Below are 24,531 nucleotides of genomic sequence, written 5' to 3' on the forward strand. Positions count from 1 at the left end.
TTTTCTTTACTCAAACTGTTCAAATATTTTGCCGGGCCGTTTACCACAAAAAGCCTTTCTATAGAAGAACATTATATATATGTGCAGGGTACCAACAATGATGCAAGCAATTTTATTAAGCGTGTTTTTTTAACAAATAAAATCAATAAATTTAAATAAAAAAATACGATTTAAAAAAATCATCAAAGAATGATTTTTTTAAGTAAATATCATGATTTTTGTCCACCTGGGGTGTACTCAATGATTTATTTGACCATTCATCACTGTTTTTCTACCCAAGATGTAGAAAACAGAGGTATAATATAACGGAAATATGAATAAATAATAAGTAATAAGGAGGTATCTTTTGAAATTATGTTTTATGATATAAACTGTTCTTTTTTAAGTGATGCTAAAATGGGCTGAAATGTTATCGAAATTGTCTGGAAATTTTACAAGATTGGAAAGTTTCATCTCACGTTGTTTTTGACCCTCTGTCCTGTTCAAGTTGCCCGAGTTCCTTCCGCCAACAGACGTTTCCTTGCGAACGCTGAGGCAATACCTTAGAAGTTCCAGAAAGAGATCCACTTTCTTTTTCAACAATCCACAAAAAACACACAAAATTACATATAGGCACCGATAAAATATAGACACTCGCAACGCTGGGGGAGGAAGAGAGGCAGGCGATTATTTTGTAAGCTTCAAGTGCAGAGAGAGCTCACCATCTCGGACAAGAACACAAGAGTTGCCCAATACTGCTCTAAAGCCCCAACGGATTGATTTGCTTTTTCCGAACATTGAGGTACTTGTATTTCCATATTTGCACCTAACATGTTACATAAAGACAACTGCAATTAACGGCAAACTGGCTTTATTAATGTATAAAGATTCTGCATTGAAAATGTGTACAAGCAAATGGTAAAGAGGGTTACATAGAAGTAACATAATGATAAATTATTTGAAATTAAATTAATATTTTTACACTTACACCCCTTGCAACGTAATTGGTAAAAAGACATCTAATATTCTCAGAAGGAAAATATTTTAACAATAATTTTTGTAAGAGAAATCCGTAACTGTAAAACTTGACATTTTAGAAGATATAAATGGGTGCAGATTGTAGACTCATCTCCTTAATAGTCCATCTGAAGCACAATATTTGCGATAGTTCTACGTCAGATCTCAAAACTCTCCGCCGGAGACCTCTCCAACAAAACGTTCAGGTTTGAAAGGCAAAATTCCCACGAGACGTATGGTGCTGTATGTGCTCGTAAAATATTCCAGTTCATCTTCGTCTTCCACGAAGTATCCTCGAGAAAAGAAAATTTCCTTTAGTTTAGGAATCACTGCGATATTGCACAACCTCCCTACAAAATCAACTGGCTTATCGCTTATTTTCCTTAAATGAATCGTCTCCAAGTTGGGAGCTCGTGACAGAACCTCAATTAGTGCTTTGGTTGTTACTTCTCCGGCCAAATACACACATTTTAGGGATTCCAATGAGGATGTTGTTTTGTTTTGCGTATCGTTCCAATCAAAAGTTTTAGACTTGAGCTTCAGAGTCTCTAGATTAGGACAAGATTGAAATATAGTTTCCAACCTGAACGCGGTGGCGGCAGACATATCCCATAGAGTTAGATTCTTAAGACTTGCTTTTCGTTCTGTTGACAGTTTGCTCACATCATCATCTACGTAGTTGGAATTCTCATCATATATATGCAACTCTTCAAGACAATTGAAGAAATTGAACGTGCTGAGAGGAACCGATTGCCATCCTTCCAATGTTTTTGAATCCGGATCTTCCAATTCTTCTTCAAACAAATTTGGGTCCAAATCTTCTGAAAGATCTCCCAAAACTAATACGTCGTCTTCCGTCAGATGTCCATGAGAGGGATCAAACTTCTCGTATGCGAAGGATCGTAGCTTGGGACATGTAGTGTTGATCAACTTTACGAGCTTTTCAGTCACAGAAGAGCAGAAGATGGTTGTGAGGCTTAGAGATCGTAGAAAACCTGTGCGGGTGTCAACCGTGAATGCATTCCAGTATGTACTAACGTCCGTGAAGAATGGTTTCAAGTCCATATCAAACTGTTCAAAGTTCGATGTCGATGCTAGCACAGTGAGAAGGCCTTTGAAAGTAATGTCCTTTGATATAGTCATCTCCATTCTTTTGAGAGTTTCACACAAGGGAGTTTTTCTCCTCACCCATTTTACCTCACTCTCCCCAGGAGGTACGAAGGTCCTCAAATGAAGGAATATGTCTGGCATCTCCTGCAGAATACTTCCACGAACAGCATTCCCCTCATTTTGTTGCAGATCGATAGGCTCTACGGTCTGAGTTAAGAAGTGTAGCCCAAGGTTTGTGACGTAGGACTCAGAAATATCAAGACTTTGTAGTTTGTTACAGTGTATTGCTACGAGCTTCAACATTTCGTCAGTGCAGATCCTTACCAAACTCAATGTCGTCAAGTGTTTTAGAACAGTAAATGCATCTGTTAAATAACCAAAACTTTCTTGGACATTCGCAGAGTTAACCTTTGTGCTTAAGAAGTTTATCTTCAGTATGTCCAGAGTTTCACCTTCTTGTTTCAAGAGTCTCAACAAGATATTGAAGTGCATTTGATTGGTGATGTACTCAAGTGTAATATCTAGCTCCTTGCAACCAGAAACGAATAACACCTGCGCAGTGTAAAGGTCTTGAGGATATCCCTCAGGGTCCCAAGTTTCTGTATTGTTCAGAGTTTCCTGAAGAAGCTGAGCTCGCGTGGTGATTTGCAGTTTGGAAAAGTATTCTCTGAGGTTCTTCACGCTCTTCATAAACTTCACTACTTCACGAGGATTATTTGGCTTGAATGAATTGACCATGTCTGCGAGTTTGCTGGTTGTAATTTCCTGTAGTGTAGAACAAGCATCTTGTTTTATCGTAAGCTGATACGAGTTCAGTAACGATGGTTCGACGTCCATTATCAAATGCTTTCTGGAATGAATGCTTATATGAGAACTGACTGTAGAACTGTACACTCATGTTATGAACAAGTATTCTCGAAAGTTCTAACTCTTACAATGATCTACATTATTTTAAGGTTTGAGATGTTATCACAAATAGTTCGTTCCTTTTGTGGTTAATTCACATTCAGACATGTTCTTCATTATAAGGATAATTCCATAGCGTTGGTGGTCATATTTAGGGTACAAATTCCCATGACGGAAGGAGGATCTCCCACCTTCCCACCAACGATCTTGTTCTATTGAAATATTTCCCCCATTAAAATTTTCCGAGGGTAAGAGTTTGTGTTATAACAACAAAGATAAGCAATTCGTTTGGACTTCAAACATACTTTACTAAGAATAACATCATAAACACATACAAGGTAGGAATAAGAAAAAATGATGTTAGCATGTGTGTGAATGTTGCATACATCTCTTGCTCTCTCTCTCTCTCGCTTTAGGGCAGGTAAATGATGGGGCAAAAACGTACTTGTACAGTCATAGATAAGATTTTAAAATTATATCATATTGGGCGAGTAAGAAATGGAGCCGTAGCTGCGAAGGCGCCTGGAACATAGAAATTAGACAGACCTATCATGTCTCCTCCATTTCTCACCTCCTTTCGTCAGGAATAAAACATAGCACTTACATGTTAATTTAATAGGAAACTAATGTCTTTTTAAAGTTTCTCATTTTTTGTCCCTCCACCTAGTTATCATTACTTTGCAATCGATTTTGCAGATGTGAACTATAACAGACACTGCTTCATTGTGTGGGATGCACAACCGACTGGCCTTTTATTAGCCACATTTCTTGAATGCTAAGTTTTCTTTTCATCGGATTCAACGGAAGAGAGTAAGTACATAAAATTTCTACAATGTGTAAGTACATCTAGGTAAGGGGGTGCAATTTCGGTGCAGGGGGTGGGAAAACCATTCTCGTCCTGGGCGCTGAAATCTCTAGCTACAACTCTGAAGAGGAAGTATTTCCTTTCGAGAGACCATTAATAGATTTACACCATTATAAAAACATAACACAATAAAAGTATGAAAAGCAATAATTAAATAATATCTAACACTTATAAAAAACATTTCACCCATCTTCTAATTTCTTGACATTTTGAACCAGTCGTTAAAGGAATGAATTTGCATGTTTATAAATGTAGCAAATTAATTAGTTTATATATGTCTAAAAATATACAAATAAATAAATTAATTATATTAATTGATTATTTAATAATAGACATATATATTTCATGACAATTATATATACCTATATATATATATATATATATATATATATATATATATATATATAAACCAAGATTTCGGGCTTCCCCCCTCAATAAAATCCTGGGTACTGGCCTGGGCTAGAGAGTTAGTTAGTTTTGGAGACTACTCAGAGTGAATATCTAGCAAAACTTTTTTCATTATTATTATTTTACGTGTCATACAATTAGTGTACTGAAGTGCATCGTTAGTCTATTTTATTTTATTTTCCTGTAGTTTCCGGTTATTACAAGCATAAGAAAACAGTTTTTCGTTGTGACGTTTCAGAACACACGCTCCCTTTATCAGACATTTATTTTCATTCTGACTAAAGATACAGTTATAACAATGTTTAGCAATTGTTTAAACAAAAAGAATCCGTTATATAATTGATGTTGTCAATGTTACATTGTTGTAATATAGCAACTTAACTGTGAAAAGATGCAGTGTGTTATTTTTATTTCAGATAAAAAAAATTGATCACATTATTTTTTAATTTAAAATTATGAATTTCAAATATCATCAGGTAATTCAAAGTCATCATTCATTTTACAAAGTCTCTTGATGTTTTCTGTTACATTAAATTGTAAAGATGGTGGCTTACTCCATTTGAGAAAAAGAAAACTCCATACTGGATCTATGTTACCATTTTCATTATTTAATTTATTCCAGTGTTCTTCTGCAATGAACGAAGCTTCTCAGACATTCAGCTTTATGTTTCCCGTCAATCTTTTTAACACCCTTCTCTCTTTAATCAAATGCTTCTCTTCAATGATGTGAGCTGACAAACCTGTTCTTGAGTTTAGATTTATAATGTCCAAATCGTGTTCGTGCCATCTTATTGCCATTTTCCTTGTTGTTTGTCCTACATAATCCTTTGAACATGAACAACTTATATTATATATTCCTGTGGTATCCATACCTGGTAGAGAGTTTCTCATTTTGAATTCATTGAATGTACATTCCAAACTTCTTGGTGATCTAAAAACAATTTTGAAATTAAATCTTCTAAAAATTTTGGCAGTTTTATGTGAGAATCCCTTGTGGAATGGAAAACTACAGGAAAATAAAATAATTCTACAATGCAAGTAATACGTACATACAAGAAAAACTATTAGTCTATTTTGTTATTAAATTTCACTCACCTCGCTCAAGAGAAGCCTTTAAGACTTAACACATAAGACATATCACATAAGACTTAACAATATTTGGAATTTTGCAAACTGTCGAATTATTTATTCTTAACGGTAAATTGTATAATATGATGGTTCCTGGAAACTGCTTTCAATGTTTTTAAATCTAACACTGTTTTTACTTTTGTTATTCTGTACGAATGATAACTAACTGAACTTTATTTGTGTTATTGATAACAAAACAAAGCTATCTGCTTTTATGTGACTTGACTTGAACTGTGGCCAGCAAAAGAAAATGTACTAACCATTTGTCTACGTGCTAGTTGTATGTATTATACATACTTGGAGATACAAAAGTGACAATGGAAAGCTATTTTTTTTAATATATGGTTCAGTATATTTGCCGGAATCCCTTCTCTCCGTAAGCATTACATTAAAGAATATCCTGATGGGTTTCGTGCGTTCATGGCCAAGAGGTTTGGAAGATGTAAACAAATGACGAATATTTTGACATGTATATAATACCTTACAAAGTTTATAATGTAGTGTATTACTCAGCATCTGGCTTGATTGTACAGGGATCCATGCCATCTATACTCTGTGCCGAGTATCTCTCGAGCAAGCAAACGAAAACTACTCTCTGCGCAAGTAATGACGTGAAACGGCTCCACCAATAAACACGGGAGAGGGAATGGGATTGCGTGGAGGGGGATAAAGCGACTGCAGTGACAAGCCTTCGCAGCAGCGTGCAAAGGTTCGCTCTGCCCACTCGATTTCCCCCTCTTCTATGCCGCTATGCGCGGCCTTGATCCACATATTACGGGGATAGTTTCATACTTCAGCTTAATCGATTGTAGATGTTCGATTGTAAAATAAGGTAACTGCAATTATACTAACCTGGAACTAATTTACTGCTATACTTTTCAACATCTATGTCTAAATTCTTCACTGGATATCAGGCTTTTGTTTCCATGAGAACTTGCTCATTGTTAGTTTAATTTTCTGTTGGGTCCAAAATATAGAGAAGAAATGCAGTAACTACAATAACGATGAAAATTTACTGTTTAAAATTCGGTATAATGGTTGAATGAATGAATTAAAATGTCGGGGTGCTTCTGCACAATTGGTCATTTTCCTCTCTTGAGGAAAAATCCCTATGTAAAAGCTAAAAAGGGGTGTATAAAGCCCCATGAAAAAGGTTAAAAGTGCAAGGTTGTAAAAGGACCTGCACGGGACATACACAGCACATTACAAATAGGGAAAGTTAAAAAGTTTCCACTGAGACAGTGAAAAAGACTAAAAAAAATGTCAACGTCACTGTCACGGTCTGGAAGATGAAAAGTTTGTCTGAGCACACTAAAACAGGCACGTTCAATAAGGATGTACCGGAAGCTTAAAACAACGTTACAAACACTGCACACGTAGGCTACAGCCGTTGCAGCAAATGACGATTCGCGAGACGACTGTGTCCAATGCGAAGCCGAGTTAAACATTACTTCTATGTGGGAGGGACGGTGCGAGGAACGCCATGCACTTCCGCTGAGCGATGTGATCTTGAGCTACTCTCTTCTTAGGAATTGTTATGAACGCTTAAGAGAATAGCCTGTGGAGATAGCATCGTTTGAGAATACTTGAAAAGGAAATTTAGAGTATTTTCCTGAAGAAATTCCAAAGATGGTTTGAATTTTTGTTTCAAGTCCACTTTATGTACACAGGGGCTCATCGGGACCGGACGTACAGTTTCAAGTGTGATCGGAACCACTGTCTCCACCATGTATAGAATCCGGGACGCGATTTTTATTTTTCCAGTCAACTTGTGAATGCGGGGTCATTTCTTGCTCTCTGATTGGCTTTTGGAAAGTTACGGTGCTCTGATTGTGAGAATATCTTATTTGCGCTGTACGTCAGGTTAGGTTGGATTAGATTAGAAAGCAGCAAATTTGCGCTGAAAATAGGAAATAAGATATTCTCACAATCAGAGCACCGTAACTTTCCAACAGCCAATCAGAGAGCAAGAAATGAACCCGCATCCACAAGTTGACTGGAAAAAAAAATGGCATCCGGGACGCCTTGGTTGCAAGCGAAGGACGTTACCACTACGACAGTTGTATCACAAGGGCTAACTTCTTTCAGTTGCGCATCTGTTTGAAGTGTTAACCTTAACGCCCACCGAGAAGCGGAGAAACGCGCCAACAATGGGCCACAACCTTCGAGATAACCTGCAGACTTCTGGCACGGAAATTCCGCGCTTCAGTCCCGCGCGTTTCCCTGTAGTGGGCGTTACACAATTTGATTTCAATAGAAGCAGACACCAGAAGTTCTGTTGCTTTCTGTGGCCGCATGTCTCAGTGAGCGTTAAGCTTAAATAACTCCACTCCACTCTACTGAATAGTGCCAGGCTTGTTCTCCCATTACACATTGGCGCGCATGCGCAAAGACGCGTATTCACAATTGGAGTATGCACTCTTGAGTTTCTGTATCTTGTAAAATGAAAATCATATCTTTCTTTGTTTTTAAACGGTGAGCATTTATTTCTGGATCACTGTAAGCGGAACACGCTGTATACAATGATCTCCCAAGTTGTACAGACTTAACATGGAGCTGAGGATAAGGATTACCCTCGTTGTACTACGAAGACCTCAGGAATAATTGAACACTGCCGATTGTTTGACAATCATTGATGAAATTACATAGTATATATATTTTCTGCAAATTAACTTGTACCAGCATATTAATTTTAAAAACAGTGTTATTTTGCAAGAGAGAGGAATTCTAAACCAATTAAGTCCCATTTCACTCAAATATTTTTAAAATACATATTGAAGTAACCTAAACATTACGGCCAATGGAATAAGCTTCTGCAAAACTGTAGCATAATCGTGGAATATTACCTTTTCAATTACGCGTACATTTATCAAACATGGATTTGATGCTCTTGAAAGCTAGCTTCCCAATTAGTTAGGTGTCAATTCATCTTTCTTAGCGTGTACCCGGAAAGAACAACGAATAATCCAGCTATTCTCTAGTGAATTAACAAAGAAAGTGTTGTTTTCAAACCCAAATTCATGTGTTCATTTGCATTTTATGATTCGAGTATGGCTGAAAATTTCAAAACTCTTGTTCGACAATCGTTAAGAAACTAGCTGTAGAGAACCTCTTAAAATATTTTTTCCAGTGCCACCTTGTGCTGTTTTTGTTTTGTTGTTTCTGCTATTGTTACAGTTTCAGAATTAAATGACTGTTCAATATATCTGGAACTTGAAGTAAATAAATAAAATTAAAAGCATTTCATTCACCACCAAATATCACATGGAAACTCATTATCTTGAGGAGTATGTTATTCTTAAAATCATAATATGTATTTCTGAACTTGAGTGACAACGAAACATTATAGAAAGAACACTTCGATGAAAGCAAATCACTAATTATAATCCAGTTTCAATAAACACATGTAGAATTTCCAATATGTGATAATTTTTTTTTGTAAAAATAGTAAGTACTTCAATGAATCTAATGGCACAGGTTTTTTCTCAATGATCCGTTCCACCTGTCGTTACTTTTTACAGCGACTAATTGTCTTTCAAAGTATTGTTAAGGTGCAGTTTATAACAATGAGTTTCAATTACTTCAGCAGGATTTTCTTCATATGCAAACGAAGAACAAAAAACCGTAATGTGATCTGGATACTTACTAAGAGAAAAACTGAAGGGAATTCTCTTATTTTCTTGCAATCATGTAAAAAATTACATCGTACAGTTGGCAACCCTGATTACGAACAGTGATCCACATTATGGTCGAATCAGAAAGTTCATGCCGAGAGAGGATTATATTCGCACACGTCGATTTGATAAACCACTGCCTGTTCCGGAATGGGAAATAATAATGAAGAATGACCGCGCATGGAACGACCTCTGGTGTGAGAAACGTGAAAACATGAACGTTATAAAAAAAAATGGATAAAAATATGCCTAGCTGCAGGGCATAATAATTAACGTACTAATTGCTGGCAGGATTGCTAAGAGGAGTTGTGGTGGGGTGGAGTTCGAAAGAAATAAAACCAAATGTGATAAATTCTGCTTGGCCCAGCTGATTAATGTGGAATTAAACAATTACTTTGTAGCTACTTTTGTAACGAGCCAAATGAACATAATCTGACGTCAACAGCCACATGGGATTCGAGCTCAAAGAAAAAAGAGAAAATATATGTTTTGTAGCTACTGGGTATGCTTTTTTAATGCAGAATCACAGATGGCACACGCACGAAAGATTCTATCCTATTTACAGATTCTGGTAAGTCTGGATGGGCTGAAGTCACTATTTTAAATAAGGCGTAACTAAATCACACTATTGGCACCAAGCATAAATCACAATCCCCTAAATTTCCACACATATTAAGTTAATTTTACGTTTTAACTTATCCTTCTACAAGTCAAATGCAAGTCTAATTTCATAATCAAAGAGTGTAAGACTAAAAAAGTACATGACGTTTTGTGCTGTCAATTATCAACATATGTATATCCATTCTGACAAATTATTAGATTTTCAATGTAATGAAAAAAAAATTAATGAACTCATAACACAAGTATGATAATTTTTTAAGCTAAAAATGTCTAAACAAAAATGAATTTGCTTTATGCGAACAGACAGTTTGAAAATGTACGGATAGTGAAGATGAAAAGAAAGCCAACAAGAAATTGAAACGGAAGAAAGTGAGATAATTTAATAAAAGTTCAAACAGATACAGAAGTAAAGCGCAGTGGTCCAGAGTATAGGGTCTCTATAAAAACGCTAGAAAGTTGCTCTAGAGTTCACTCAGCCTCTAATAAATGGGTACATATGGAGGGAGCAAATATGGTGGTATAAGCGGCGGGAGCATGGTGCTGATAACTTCACCCCCCAAAAATGGTCGAGATGATAAATGTGGGGGACCCAGCTTCTTCATCCCCTACCTTCATAGTAATGTGCATGAGGAACTTACCTTTTTTCCAAACAGAGTTATAATTAAGGCAGCAGAAGTTAACTTTGTGCATTCTTGAGTTATCGCAATCAACAATCATTTTATGATTATTCCATTCAATTGACATTCAAATTATAAAGACTGGAGTAAGCATAATATCGTGAAGATACGCACCTTCAGTATGGTCTAAGCTAGGTTTCAGCACTTTGACTACGAGGATGGAACTACAGAAACTCACCTGGAAAACAGAAGAAAGTTTATATAAGTACAATGAATATAGGGATGGTACTTTCTACAATTACATTCACATACATCACATTGCAAAAGTATTAATATTAGTTGAAATAGAAGTCGTCGAGATGACGTCCCATTCTACTTGAGACATTTACACGAACAACAGATCTGTTTATCTTAAGATTATTAAAATAACAATACATGTTGGCCAGTTGTTTTGTGTGTTTTAACAAGTGAAAACAGGGTCTTGCGCAAAAATGAACTTATTAATGAAAATTAGTAAAATATTCTATAAGGCATTAATCAACCATATAGATATCAAATTGTAACTAAAAACATGATGTATAAACAATTACTCGTATTTTGTCTGTACGTCTGTGTATCAGTGGATGATGAATATGTCGCTATTTTCGATTGTTTCATTTAGGGGTAATTAAGAAAATTGATGACGAATGACTTTGTAAGTTTATACAGAGTGTCTACCAAAATAACAATACTTTTTCATGTAGTTTGCTTGGCTTCTCTTTCCCTTTTCTTGACCCATTTTCACGTTGTCATAACATTTATCTAATCGCCCCCTACTTAGGTATAGTTGCAAATTAAGAATATATATATATATTTCAATGAAAACCCCCTACCACAAGAGCCTGGTTAAGATGAAAACTGAAGCTGTACTTTAAAATGAGATTTAGTCTTGCTTTAATTATTAATGCATGTAAAAATCAATGTTTCAGACTTCATCCTGGATGAAGAAATCGCCACATTACTTCGTTTAATACTTTTACAAAACTTTACGACCACAAGAATATAATGCTTAAGAAACAAAGTGAACAAATTTTATCCACAACTGCCACGTCCCTGAGAGGGTGACACTAGTCAGGCTTAGGCCAGGGTAAAACATGAGATTCTCAGGGCAACAAACTGATTGATAACTTATTTTAGAAGAAAAGGTACTAAGGAAACAACTTGTTTAACCTACTACGGAAGATACAATGCACCGTATATTCTCAATTTTTATATTACATTAAATTTATGTACAGGATTGTATTTAAAGCTATCTCTTTGGTTTTTGGTCACATATTTCATCTACTGGAAGGCTTCTTCTTCTTTCTGGATACGTGATGGACTTCTTCTATTTGGCTAACAAGCTTCTTCTTCCGTCTGCTAATAGACTCCCTCTTCTTCTTTATGGATATGTGAAAAACTTCCTCTTCTGTCAGCTAATAGGCTTCTTCTATTAATTGATAGACTAATTTTTCTACTGTTTAATGGACTTCTTCTATCGATGATTGGTTAATAAACTTTCTTCTTCTATCAATTAGTTAATATACTTCTTCTTCTATTAATCAGTTAATATACTTCTTCTTCTATCAATTGGTTAATATACTTCTTCTATCAATTGGTTAATAGACTTCTTCTATCAATTGGTTAATACTTCTTCTTCTATCAATATACTTCTTCTACTACTAATCAATATAGTTATTCTTCTATTCGTTAGTAGATTTCTTCTTCTACTAATCAATACACTTATTCTTCTAGAAACTTCTTCTCCTATTAATTAATATACTTTTTCTTCTATGAAATATATTTTTGAAATGCAAAAATCAAATCATGCCGGGTCCAACGAAATCCACAATATGCTCTGGAAAGCCCCTTAGAGGACAGTCCAGATAAATTGTTTACAATGTTGCAACATATTTGCGAAATCAGGAGGAGTTACATAAAACTTAGGTATAATGTTGTCGAGTCCACAAGCGCCGCCACGGGAGTATCTAAATGGATGGTTTCTCAAGTTTTAAAAGAATTGGATTGGATTGTTTTGTTGTTGTAAGTCCACTTTATGCACAGTAAGGCTAATCGGGACTGGACGTACAGTTTAAAGTGGGATCCGAACCAGTATGTGCCTCCACAGGGCATCGAACCCGGGATCCCTTGATTACAAATCGACGACGCTACCACTGCGCCATCGGGGAGTTCAAGTTTTAAAAGAAGGAAAAGAGTCGTTGGCGAAAGATGAGCTGAAGTTCTGTACTCCGACAGGTAGAAAACAGCCCAGGAAAAAGCGAATACAAATTTCGTTGAAAATCCTCAGACCATTCCGCTCCCTCCAGATTGCAACACTGCGAACCAACGTCGCTGCGGAGAATGGAGTGGGGAAATGTGGTGTGAGCTGCGCAACAGCTTTCAGCGTCTTGTTTTTAAACTTTTTCTTTTTAGACTAAGACGATAGATATATAAAATTGTAATCGCTTTTTAACTCCAGTAATCTTTACATACAACCACATATGCCGCACATGTCGATCATTTCTTTATTTCACCTTTATCCATCTCCATTGTTTATCTCAGTTCATAAATTTATGTCATCACAATTAATTTCAGTTCACCAAATAGTTTCATTCAATTCACGTGCCCATTGTTACTATAATCTGTGATCCTAATATTTCTTCCGCGTGCTGCCATCTATGATTCCTTATTTCAATCATTGGCCGTATGGTTTACATGTGCGGGTACGTAACACAACTCAATAAAATTTTAGATTTCCAAATATTTAATTTAATCAAATCCCAGGACAGGAATGTGACAATATGAGTTCACTGTACTGTAAAAATTAGCAAACATTCTTGACGACGAGCATAATTTTATCACTTTTATTTTAATTTCTTGACGTACCTGTTGATTTCTTGACTCTTTCTTGACTGGAAGACAACCTGTTACAGATCCTTCGGTTCACTGAATTGCAAATTTCTACCTTTAGTTGTTGACGTATTGTATTTTTGTTAATTGATGTCGCCTCTCCGCCGCTTTTGGTAATCGAAACGATAAGGATGAGTGAGGTAACTGATGAAGGGATACTCCCAAGTATACCCATGTCTAAGCTAGAACTTCAACCAATGGGATCGAGATAGAGAAAGTCAATCATTTGACGTGCTTTGTCACCGAACCTTTTTCAGTTCTTGACATAGCTATTGTTGACTTTCATTGTTACACTACCATTGACTAAGCTAGATTATTTATGACTTACTAAAGTAATATTATGTAGGTCTCAATTCACCAAATGTCATCTCAGAAATGCTCCAAATAGTTTCTCATAATAAATCATTAATTTCATTTTTGAAAAATAAATAGTACTTTTGTAGAAAAAGTCTATATTTATAACATATTATGTGAATAACTTCCAGTTGAAAGTTTTAAGAATTCTAGAACCAAACATGAAACGATACTGCACACTGAATATATATTGTACCCGAAGGATGAGCAGACTTTAACACAATTTCAAAATTAAATTGCAAGTCCTCAGCCCTCAACTGGTTTTCAGAATGTTATTATACTTACATTGCAAGAATTAAACAACACAACTCAACTTCCAAAATTTTATTTCACTTTAACATTTGATATAAACTCATTTTCGATTTCTGACACAAGACATTTTAAGTCAATCTTCTTACATATAACAAAAATGAATCGAAATCAACAACTTAAAACCAATATCGACATTGATACAGCGTTCTTAATCTCCATAGTTCCCTGTTAATTTTATAAACTTGTACGCAATAGAAATAAAGTAAATATTAGTTATTTGTGAATGTAGAAGACAGTCACAAACAATAGTATTTTATACTTTGTAAGGTTACGAAATATTTGATAGATACTTTAGTCGAACTGAACCCTTCAAATACTATTTTTTTAGTATTTAAAAATTTATCTTAAATAACATTTTTCAGAGAAATACATTTACAAGCCAATGTGATATCTCAAATAGGAGACATTGAAATTTTACAATCAAGATTGTTTTATTATTTGAATGAAAAACACATAGCTATTCGTTGTAATTGATGATACGAAAATATGGAAAAGTATTTACAAAATACTATATCATGAATTTCTGACTAATTTCTGATTTTGGTTTCATTTATTTGCTTTATTTTATTTCGCTTCTTGTGCCACTTTTGGCTAATTTGCGAAGATGGGGATGAGTGATGACATGATGAATGGATGCTCACAAACATCCATGTTAAGGCTCGTGCACGCTAAATTTCTCACAGACTTGTTTTCGTTCGTTCGTTCGCTCGCTATATTCCGGGCACAGTGTAGTCACAAGATACAGTATGTATCGAACTGCTAAAAGGGGAAGATTCAAAATCCCTCCATTTTCTTCAGAACAATCAACTCTTGGACCTTCCAAAGAATATCCGAATGCAAAGCTAAGGCTTCTCGTTATTTCGTGATGATGAAAAAATGGAATACAAATTTGTGATCAGATCGATTCCAAACCCTACTGTAAAGGTCAGAGGGTGACTGTTTGATTACTCTGGGAAACCCTTATTTTCTACAATGTCAATAATAGCACGAGTCCCCCTCTCAGAGTTTTTTTTTAACCCTGTTTCCAGCCCAAGGGGAAAGTAGAATCAATTTTACCTTGAATATGTAACAAAATCATACACTGCAGGAACATGCCTGTATTTCTTATTTGCTGCGTTATGTCCACTTCATACACATATAGGTTAATCGGGACTGGACCTACAGTTTAAAGCAGAGTTGTTAAAGGTTCAGGAATTTTAAATAAATTCAATTTCGGTCCAGGAGATAAAATCAGCAATCGTAAATGGGTTCTGGACTGTAAAGAACTTGAAATGAAACAATACGCAACTTGGACAGATTTAAAATTGTGCAGGAAAAAAGGTTCCTTTCGTATTGCGGATCCCAATAGAACCCATTAGAATTTATGGGTTCCTAAACCTTTAACAACCCTTGTTTAAAGTGGCATCCAAACCACTGTGCCATGTGCCTCCACCAAGTATCGAACCCGGGACCCCTTGATTACAAGGCGATGTTACAACTACGCCATCTGGGAGGCCGCTGCCTGTATTTGTTTGCAAAACGAGTCGTGAAGAGATCCAAAACACCGCAATGTTTATCTGCGTACTTTTATTCAATAAAGCTCCGTTTCCATCACCACAAATTTGTCTCGCAACATGACGCGCAGCATGCGACGCGGCATGTGTCAAGCATTTGTTGAAATGGAAACTGTCTGCAACATGCCGCAGCGCAAGTGACGGGGACAAAATTGCCCCAAACGATTTTGACGCACAACATGCGCCGCGGACAATGGAAACAGCCTTCAGCAAGTTCCTGGGGCACTGGCATGCGCATTAGAGTAGAAACAGACGACGCGACCACAACCACATGCTCCCAGTTCGGACTGACATCACGACACAACGTCCTATTATTTGAGTGTTGTTGTTGTAGTTGTACGTGAACGTTTGTTTTGTGAACAATATGGAGTGGTCGAATGATAAAGTAGTAAATCTTATAGAGCAATATGAACAGGAGTCAGTGTTGTGAAATGTCACCAGTATGCGCCTGCCATAACCACAAAATTCGCCATAGCTGTATTGTCCATCTTTGCACTAGTTAAATCACCAACAAATTATTACAATACAAGAGAAGAAACTGAACTAAGCTACACTGCGGACCTGCACTCCAGTGTTGTTGCGGGCCAATTTTGCAGAAGTAGTTTTGAATTGGAAACAATACACTAAATGAAGCGCAACATACGCAGGCGCATGTTGAGCGTCATGAGCCTGGAACTTGTCAGAATGGAAACTAGGCTTTACAAAGAATAGATAACTGTGGAAACTCTATATTGAACACAAGAGGGCATTGAAAACCAGAGTATACATAATTATATATTACCATGTACGTATATGCACGCGTGTATCTTGTGTAGATATATAAATTGATAAGTAAGCTTTTGATACGTCCTACTGAGCTTAATATTCTATTCATATTGCAAAATTCAGTCTCAATAAGTGAAGAAATTCGTTTCTCGGTTGGTGATAGATAATACGTATAAACAAATGAATTAGAACCTGCTTGCACAGAAGTCGTTTACGATTCTACTACCTTAAAATTTTATTTACGATGATCATTTGTATCCATAGAAACGTCTTATTAACGTGACAATTATTACTAAAGTTTATTGTTGATCCATAAGATATCTTGGACAAGTTATTCCGACAAGATCTTGCCTAAAGATACGCTTTAAATTAAAAACCTTAACAATAAAATTTTTGTCTTGTCGTGGGGTTGTTACGCTGCGAAGTGGGAGGGGACATAATTCATGAATTAAATAAATATATTTTAGTATATTGGACCAACCTAGGGAGCAAATGATTTGGTTCTAAGTTAAAATGTATAAATCAGATCAAAACTTTTAATCCAAGGGAGAGTGTTCACAATTTCAAATATTAAACTTTTGTATGATTAAAATTTCCCCAAAACATTCCATTATTATTCTTGCGAGCTGAGAAAATAAAGGATATGTTCATCTGGTGTCTCGTGTAGAAGAGTTACCCCAAGAATGTAATAATTATTCGAGTCCCGACATGACCATGATATTCGTTTGCGAATGTTCCTTATCAAGTTCACCATCTTGTTCATTAATTGAACCGATCTCCGTGACGTAATGGTTGTCGCAGGGTGCTACGACGCCATGGGACCCGAGTTCGAATTCCAGCCTGGGCACTGGTGTTCATTGAGAGTGCCACTTCATCAATTTTATCATATCATCACTCATCCTCGTCGTCTCAATTAGCCAAAAGTGACATTAAACTTTTACTCTGCCGAGGGAGTCGTCAAAAAGATACCACTGTTTCGCCGAAGCCTTTGGCGCGAATGTTAAATTCGTGCACTTATTTGACAAAAAATGTTATAACTCTTAGACTTTTTGACTTCGGGTGACTTTTGTTTTGCAGCTAAAACATCAAGGCATGAAACCGTACAGAAATCAAAACGCCAAAGCCAATAAGAGGGGTTGGGTGGGCCGCGGCCCCCAACTTTCAATGAAAAAAATCATAAAAATTGGGAGTTTTTCACATATTCTATAATGTAATGCGCCCATTCTGTTGAGAAATAACCATTCTTTGAAAATAAGGCTAAAGTTTGCCTCCCCTTTCCAAAATAGCGGGGGAAGAGGCAGCAAACTTCCCATTTTTATGATTTTTTTCATTGAAAGTTGGGGCCGCTGCCCAACTAACCCCTCTTATTGCCTTTGGCGTTTTGATTTCTGCACGGTTGCATGCCCTGATATTTTAGCTGCAAAAAAAAGTTACCCGAAGTAGATTGGGCAAATAGTGTACGAGTTATAACATTTTTTTGTCAAATAAGTGTACGAATTTAAAATTGGCGACATCTTCCATACGTAAATTTGGAGGGGGGGGAGGGAGTGCATCCACATGACGTGCCAAAGCATCGTTTAACCCACTGTAAGTGTTTCCGACATAACAGAAAAGTATAAAGATAATAAAAAAACAGGAATTTTGTAATCAGCTGCATGGTCGAAAAATCGAACATAATAGTTTTGATTAGCGAAGAGTGGCAAAAAAGCAATGCAAAACAAAAACAATAATAAATACATGTGTCTGCAGATTCAGCTTCCTTTGAAACAGATTTCTGAAGTACTAAAATAAAAGAAGTACAAACATCTTAATCCTCTCTGGAAAAACTAGAGCGTAATTCTTAACCGACGAATCCTGAAGAGTGAAAATTTATTGCGCCACCTTTACGTAGCCTCCCTGGCGCAACATTTAAATTAATTGAAGATCAGCGAGATCAAAATCCTGAACAAGAAAGGTAGGGGAAAAAAATCGCCGCAGGATTTTTCGCTTCGCATCACGAGCTGCTAACGCTCTATATTCCTGGGATAAATCTCAAACTCGACTCCTGCCTTACGTTTACGAGCGTGTCTGGCAGGTAATATACGCCGCCCGGGGGGGGAGGTTGGCCTCGTTCTCTTGCTCCCTTTCACTTTCAGCCCCCCACTCCCCTTCCCCGATCGTCCGAGAGCAGATCGAAGCAGCTTTGCGTAACCCGGTCCAATCATCCGTCATTTTCGCTACTTTATACTCCGCAGCGGGGTTTTAATAGCAAATTATCATTGCAATTTTAGAGGTTAATCGTTTTGGAACTGCGCCTACGGTGCGAAAATTCGACATGACTCTTGTATACTAATCAACAACTTGTTTCCGCAGGGCTGACTTATAAAAGAACCATAGGATTGTATCGATAATTTACTTGATATCCAATAATGAGTTATCTGCAGCAAATATTTAAATTTGTGCTTTCAGTTTTCCAAATGTTATCTTTGTAGCTCTTGCTGCTTTAGTACAGTGTGGTCACTAAGTATTACCACGCAAATTGTCCATCAGGGGTGTAAGGAGTAGCCTTCTTTGTCAACCTCTCTTCCCGTAGTACAGTGGGATCCATGAGTATTACCGTGCAAATTGTCCATCGCCATGTTTGTGCACTTTCTTTGACCCAATAAGAGCTTCAAGAATTAAAAGAAAACTCAAAACAAGCTGTTGACAACTTCTGCATCAGCATACATAAAAATCCATCGCTTAAAAACATCTAGGATGTAAGAGAAAAATTAATGAAAGTAGTCATAGACAATTTGCATGGCAATACTCATAGCAGTGTCCTCCTCCGTAGTCGAGCGGGTTAAGGCGTTCACTCGTCTTGAGATCGTTCGCTGCGGGACGGCGTAGGTTCGAATCCGGCTCTGGTCGGAATTTATTCGGCCTACGTATAGGACCGGTGGCAACCCACCATCGTGAGGAAATTGGGAAGCTCCGAGTGAGTGAGCGTAACCCGGTCAAGAAGACCTACAACAACGGCTGGGGGTTCGTAGGGCTGATCACCCGTCACCCCAATACTGGTCTAAGACCTCCACGCTATAACAGGTGACGGAGGAACAGTGTGGGAGGGAGACCAGCAGTCGGTAGGTAAGCCAAGGCCCGCCATGGGCTGTAGCGCTGTGGGGTTATGTGATACTCATAGCAGTCGGCAGTACTTTTGTAGGCTAACGAGGCTTTACGCTGTTTATGTTGTGTCGTCCATACGTGTTTCTGATTGTCCCTTCATCCATTTCATCTTACTACCAGCCATCCATTCCCGGCAACGACTGGCGATTCGTCGTGCTGACCACACATCAGCCCGTAACTGGTTGAATGATAGCCCAACTCTCACTGTGAGAATTGATAGTTTTGCATTGGAGCCTAATACATTTCATTTCGGGATGTAGATTTATTTGGGTATGCAAATTTGTATAATGTTACCAGTCGGTAAACTAAACTTGTTGTCCTGAGGTTCTAAGGTACCTTGGTTACGATGGGGTGCTGATAAGTTCCTGGCTTTACCCAGAAATAATTGAGATAGAGTCATGGTACTACATATTTATTCAACATATTCCCCTTAAACCAAACACATTTATCTGTTCTGCAACTTCTGTAGCCCCTGCAAATAAAAGTTCTTTGATGCTCCTGAAACCAGCTCTCTGTGGCTTCAATCACGTCAGAAATGTCACTAAATTGATGTCCTTGCAGATGTTTTTTCAGGTGTGGGAACAGTTGATAATCAGAGGGGGCTAAATCAGGTGAATATGGTGGGTATTCAACCAATTCAAAACCCCGGGAATGGAATTTGTCCATCACAATGTTGGCCTGTAAAAACAAGATGCCTTTCGTCAATTTCCCTCGGCCTTTCTTCTTGATAACCTCCATTAATTGGCCCAGAAGGGTTGCGTAGTATTCACCAGTTATCGTAGAACCAACCTGGAGGTAGTTCAGCATCAAAATCCCATCCCTGTCCCAAAACGTTGACGCCAACATCTTATTAGATGACTTTTGTGCAGAAAACTTCTTCGGACGGGATAACCCCTTGTGGCGTCATTCCATGGACTGATCCTTGATCTCGGGATCATAGATATGTAGCCACGTTTCATTCTCAGTCACAAATCTGCCCAAAAAATCCTCTTCACCAGCACGAAATCGAGCCAAAATGGCCTCCGGTGACTTCACTCTCTGCCGTTTCTGATCACTGTTCAAACATTTTTGAACCCATTGGGCAGAAAGTTTTATCATGTCCAGTACATCATGTATGATGAATCCTACACGTTCCCGGGAGATGTTCATTATCTCGGCAATCTTTTTGGCTGATATTCGCCGATCCATAAGAATCATGTTATGCACAGCATCACATGTTGCCGGATCTGTCACTGATGAAGGGCGCTCACTGATGACCTCGTCTTCGACGCTGAAATGTCCAGTCCTGAATCGAGCTCTCCAGGGTTTTTATGGTTCTGTATGAAGGACACTTATCTCCCAGTGTTTGTGACATCTTACCGTGAATGTCCTTCGCAGACTCATCACACCCCGAACCTCCGGTGTCCTGAAACTGACTTGTGCATCCGCCTTTGACCACTTCAAACCCGAAAAGTAGAAAGAAGCTATTACGGGAGGAATATTATTTTTGCACCATAACATACTCATATTACACACTTTCAAGTGAGATATGAATCGCGAATGGGAAACGATGGGGAGAGAGCAGAGCCAGGAACTTATCAGCACCCCCCTCGTAGAACATTGATTCTAATCTAGATCATTGAATCTTATGATAACATTCAAACGTAATTTGGAAACACTTCATATATTTGCATTCTTAGAAAACCCAAAGTAATATACAAAAAAGCTATCGAACTAGTAAGTATTGCCAACTTCAAACTTAATGTCCACCTAACCTACATACAAGTTTCTTGTGGACACATTAATGCATGTAAACTACCAGCAGTATGCCATGAAAACTTAGTGGAAAACAGCCTGCTGTTGTATCGGCTCGGTAAGGTTGGCCAGTTGCAGAATGGTCCTTCTCCAACCCACAAGGCTGCATACTTTTCGGCAGAGAAATCTTTTGTGACTTGGCCATTAATGTATATGTATGATCGCACCAGCGCCATTAGCCGAAAGTGGCAGAACGACGTAAAAGTAACTAAATCTGATCAAGTTTGTTCACTTTGCTTTACTCAATGCGAGCTCCAAGAATTGAAACAAAACACCAGCAAAGCAGTTGACATCCTGTACACCTAAGATGCAAGAGAAACATGACTGAAAAATACCGATGGACAATTTGCTCGGTGCATGTAGTATCAAATAGAGTCGCATGAGAGGCACACCCAACTGCTAACACGTCCCGAAAATGTGTTACTACATCTGGCCTCCTAACCTAAAAATGTAGGCATTAATATAATTGTAATTGTGAAAACAATACATTTAAGTTGGTTAGGAAGGTTCAGTTTGGTGCTATCAGCATGTTTGAGAAACAGGTATTCCCCCAAGTGTTAGCAGATGAATGTGCCCCGCAACAAACCGGTATCAAATCTTGATCTGGTTTTTAATAGGCTGCTACTGTGCGATCATTTATCGCGCACATTGGGATCACATCATTTGTCTTTAACACACTGACATTGAGTGACCACGTTTCAGTTTCGTTTTTAAGGTAGTTGATGCTTAATGCTAGTTGATGCTTGTCTAGGTGTGATTTTCTGTGTGTTAACGAATTGTAGAGTACAAAAAAATAATAACAAAGTGAAATAAGAATATAATAACGCATGTTTTATGAAGAATACGAGCCTGGGATCTTGTATTGTGCTAGCCACTCCGCCAGAGCGCCCATAAATCCATTTACGAAACACAAGTCAATTTTCATTTATTTTGATTCAGTGGCGGCGATTGAGTTCCAGAACCGGGATGTGTGGCAAAGACAGTATTGCATACTGCACGCTGCCGCCACCTACCATCTCGGTCTGGAGGTGGGGGTTAAAATTTTCTCTAAATTTAGGCAACGATTTACTTCACGCAAAACCGGGAGTATTGCTGACAAGAAGATGAATATGTATCGCTTGACCTCAAAGGGTCTGTGCCCCCCCCCCCCCTCGTTCCCCTGACTTCATTTCTCTGGGTTTTTTTTTTTGAAAGGACGTGTATATCGAGCAAACCCATGTACTCTACAAGACCTGAAGCGAGCCATTACTCAAGAGATGAATTCCTTTAGCTCTGATGTCCTACGAAGGGTGTCAACAAATATGGAGCGTAGGGTTCGAACCTGCCTTCAGGAAGAAGGTGGACATTTTCAACACTTCCACACATTACCATTTGTGCATAACTACATTTCATGTATCAAATAAAACGAGTATCTCTGTACTCTTGTCCATAGTGGAATTATAGTGTATAGTATAAAATGATCACCAGTTTTCAGTGTAACTACTTTCAGTTACTCAGAATCATCTACAGGCTACTAGGCAGAATGCGGCATGCCTTCACAGTTCCTCAAGAAGTTACGAAGATAAACATCTCGTTGTGTGCGTCTTACATGTATATATATTTCACCTTTCCCTTGTATGCTGACCCTAGAAGGAAAACAATTTATGCTTAATATTTAAATATTATTGAAAGCGGCGCCATCTTTTGTGCAATAGATTAGTAAATCTGAAAGGTAGTGTTGCCCACGGGACGAGACGGGACAGGCTTCTAAAAGTTCGAGACGAGACGAGATTGATCATGTGTCCCGAGACAAACGAATATTTTCGAGACGAGACAGCATTTCACAGCATTTCCACGAGACGAGACAGGCCAAAGTCTCGTCTCGTGGGCAACACTACTGAAAGCGTAACCTATTCACTCAGAAACGTAACGGCCTTATAGAACTTGTCATCAGTTAACTCTCTGGGTGCGAGCCAAGTGGTATCAAGATTTGTGCAAAACTGTTTCTTGGCTCGTCCCCAATTAAAAAAAGGAAAACTTGGAAAAGCCGCATTGTTCTGAATATCTTGCAGTGCAACTTCAACGTAAGCCAGAGTCCTGAAAATGCCTGAACAAGAAACAGGTCAGTAGAACGATCTATACATTGAATTAATTTTGGTTTCTCGACAGCTCTTTGAGCTCCATCATAAATCAATTTTCCGTCAAAGAAATCATTTACGCTCCACGGGGCAAAACCCCCTACCCCCCATTGTATCTGTATTGGAAGAGAGAGGAAACCATCGCTTGTTACTTTGAACGTTGCTTTTCAAACTATAGACGTTAGTAGCGACGAGGCTTAGTAGACGCGCCATCGAGGGCGCCACGAAACGCACGGCCATGAAATTAGGCAGCTGGGCGCTGGTTCCACATATGGGAAACGCAAAGCGAGAGCTGGACAAAAGTCGCTGGTTTCCGCGCACTCTGTGGCAACGTTCAGTGTTGCACAATATGAGGACACAATTTCCCTTTCCAAGGGGTAAAATTTTCCTTTTCGGACCAATTTTTCCCTTCACCTAAGCAAATCATACAATAATAATAATAAGTATTAGTAATGGAAGTAGCAGTAGCTGTAATTATTATTATTATTATTAGTGGTGGTGGTGGAAGCAGTAGTAGTATTATTTCCGTTGGTCCATGTCCTTGTGAATAAAAAATGTTAATTTTTTCACATAGATGTCACTTTCATCGCTTCCTGACCAAATGTCCCAGGTTTGGATCCTGGTGAGGAATCCATTTAATCGTTAATTCTCATCGTTACTATTATCCGAAGGTGCAGAAAAGCGATGTACTTAACAGAAATATAAATATATACAAGCTATGTTCAAGGGATCAGAAATTGAAACAGAAAAAATGAAAATGTGAATATGAAATTGGAACTTAACATAAACTGTAATAATGTAGTCAGAGGTCTTAAAATTTCCCTGAAATTGTGTTGTTCTTAATTGAAATTCCCTTTACCCTTTTGACTAAAATTTCGGTCCGAATTTCCCTTCATGTGGCAACACTGGCAACGTCAACCGGGCTGCGTTGCCTACAGTGCAGAAGGTTTAACCTGGCACAGTTCGCGCCAAACCATAGATTTCCTTCTGCTGGCAGACTTTCCCGGGCGTCACGTGAATGTTTACAACCATTGCTTTGTTCTCCGCCTACCAGGGGTCACCGCTTCCTTCGCGTGTCCCTTGTTGCCACGTTGTCAAGGGCGTGAATTTTCTTGTGGTTTAGACATCTGTGCTTGCGCCCCCAAATTACCGCTCGCAGCGCGGCCTGTCGCTACGTTTGCTCGCTTGGGCAGAAATCAGTGACAACAACGTCCTGCAGACGACAGAGAAGGTTTTGGC

At 38.0% G+C, this 24,531-nt stretch overlaps 2 protein-coding genes across 2 annotated transcripts in view; both read right to left on the minus strand.

The window, feature by feature from the left end:
- The window catches only part of LOC146001777 (dual specificity calcium/calmodulin-dependent 3',5'-cyclic nucleotide phosphodiesterase 1C-like), a 414,325-nt gene that overhangs the window by 186,375 nt on the left and 203,419 nt on the right, over window positions 1-24,531 (minus strand). The window lies entirely within an intron of this gene.
- On the minus strand, window positions 844-6,329 carry LOC146001168 (uncharacterized). Its single transcript, XM_083138459.1, has 2 exons — window positions 6,266-6,329; window positions 844-2,956 (listed from the first exon to the last, which is right to left on the minus strand). The coding sequence occupies exon 2, from the start codon at window positions 2,941-2,943 to the stop codon at window positions 1,162-1,164; it is 1,782 nt and encodes a 593-aa protein (XP_082994585.1). The 5' UTR covers window positions 2,944-2,956; window positions 6,266-6,329; the 3' UTR covers window positions 844-1,161.

The sequence above is a fragment of the Lepisma saccharinum genome, chromosome 17 (assembly GCF_977018435.1).
Source record: "Lepisma saccharinum chromosome 17, izLepSacc3.1, whole genome shotgun sequence".
NCBI lineage: Eukaryota > Metazoa > Arthropoda > Insecta > Zygentoma > Lepismatidae > Lepisma > Lepisma saccharinum.

Coding starts and splice junctions, on each gene's coding strand:
- LOC146001168 (XM_083138459.1), bottom strand. CDS start 2,943: ATGGACGTCGAACCATCGTTACTGAACTCGTATCAGCTTACGATAAAA.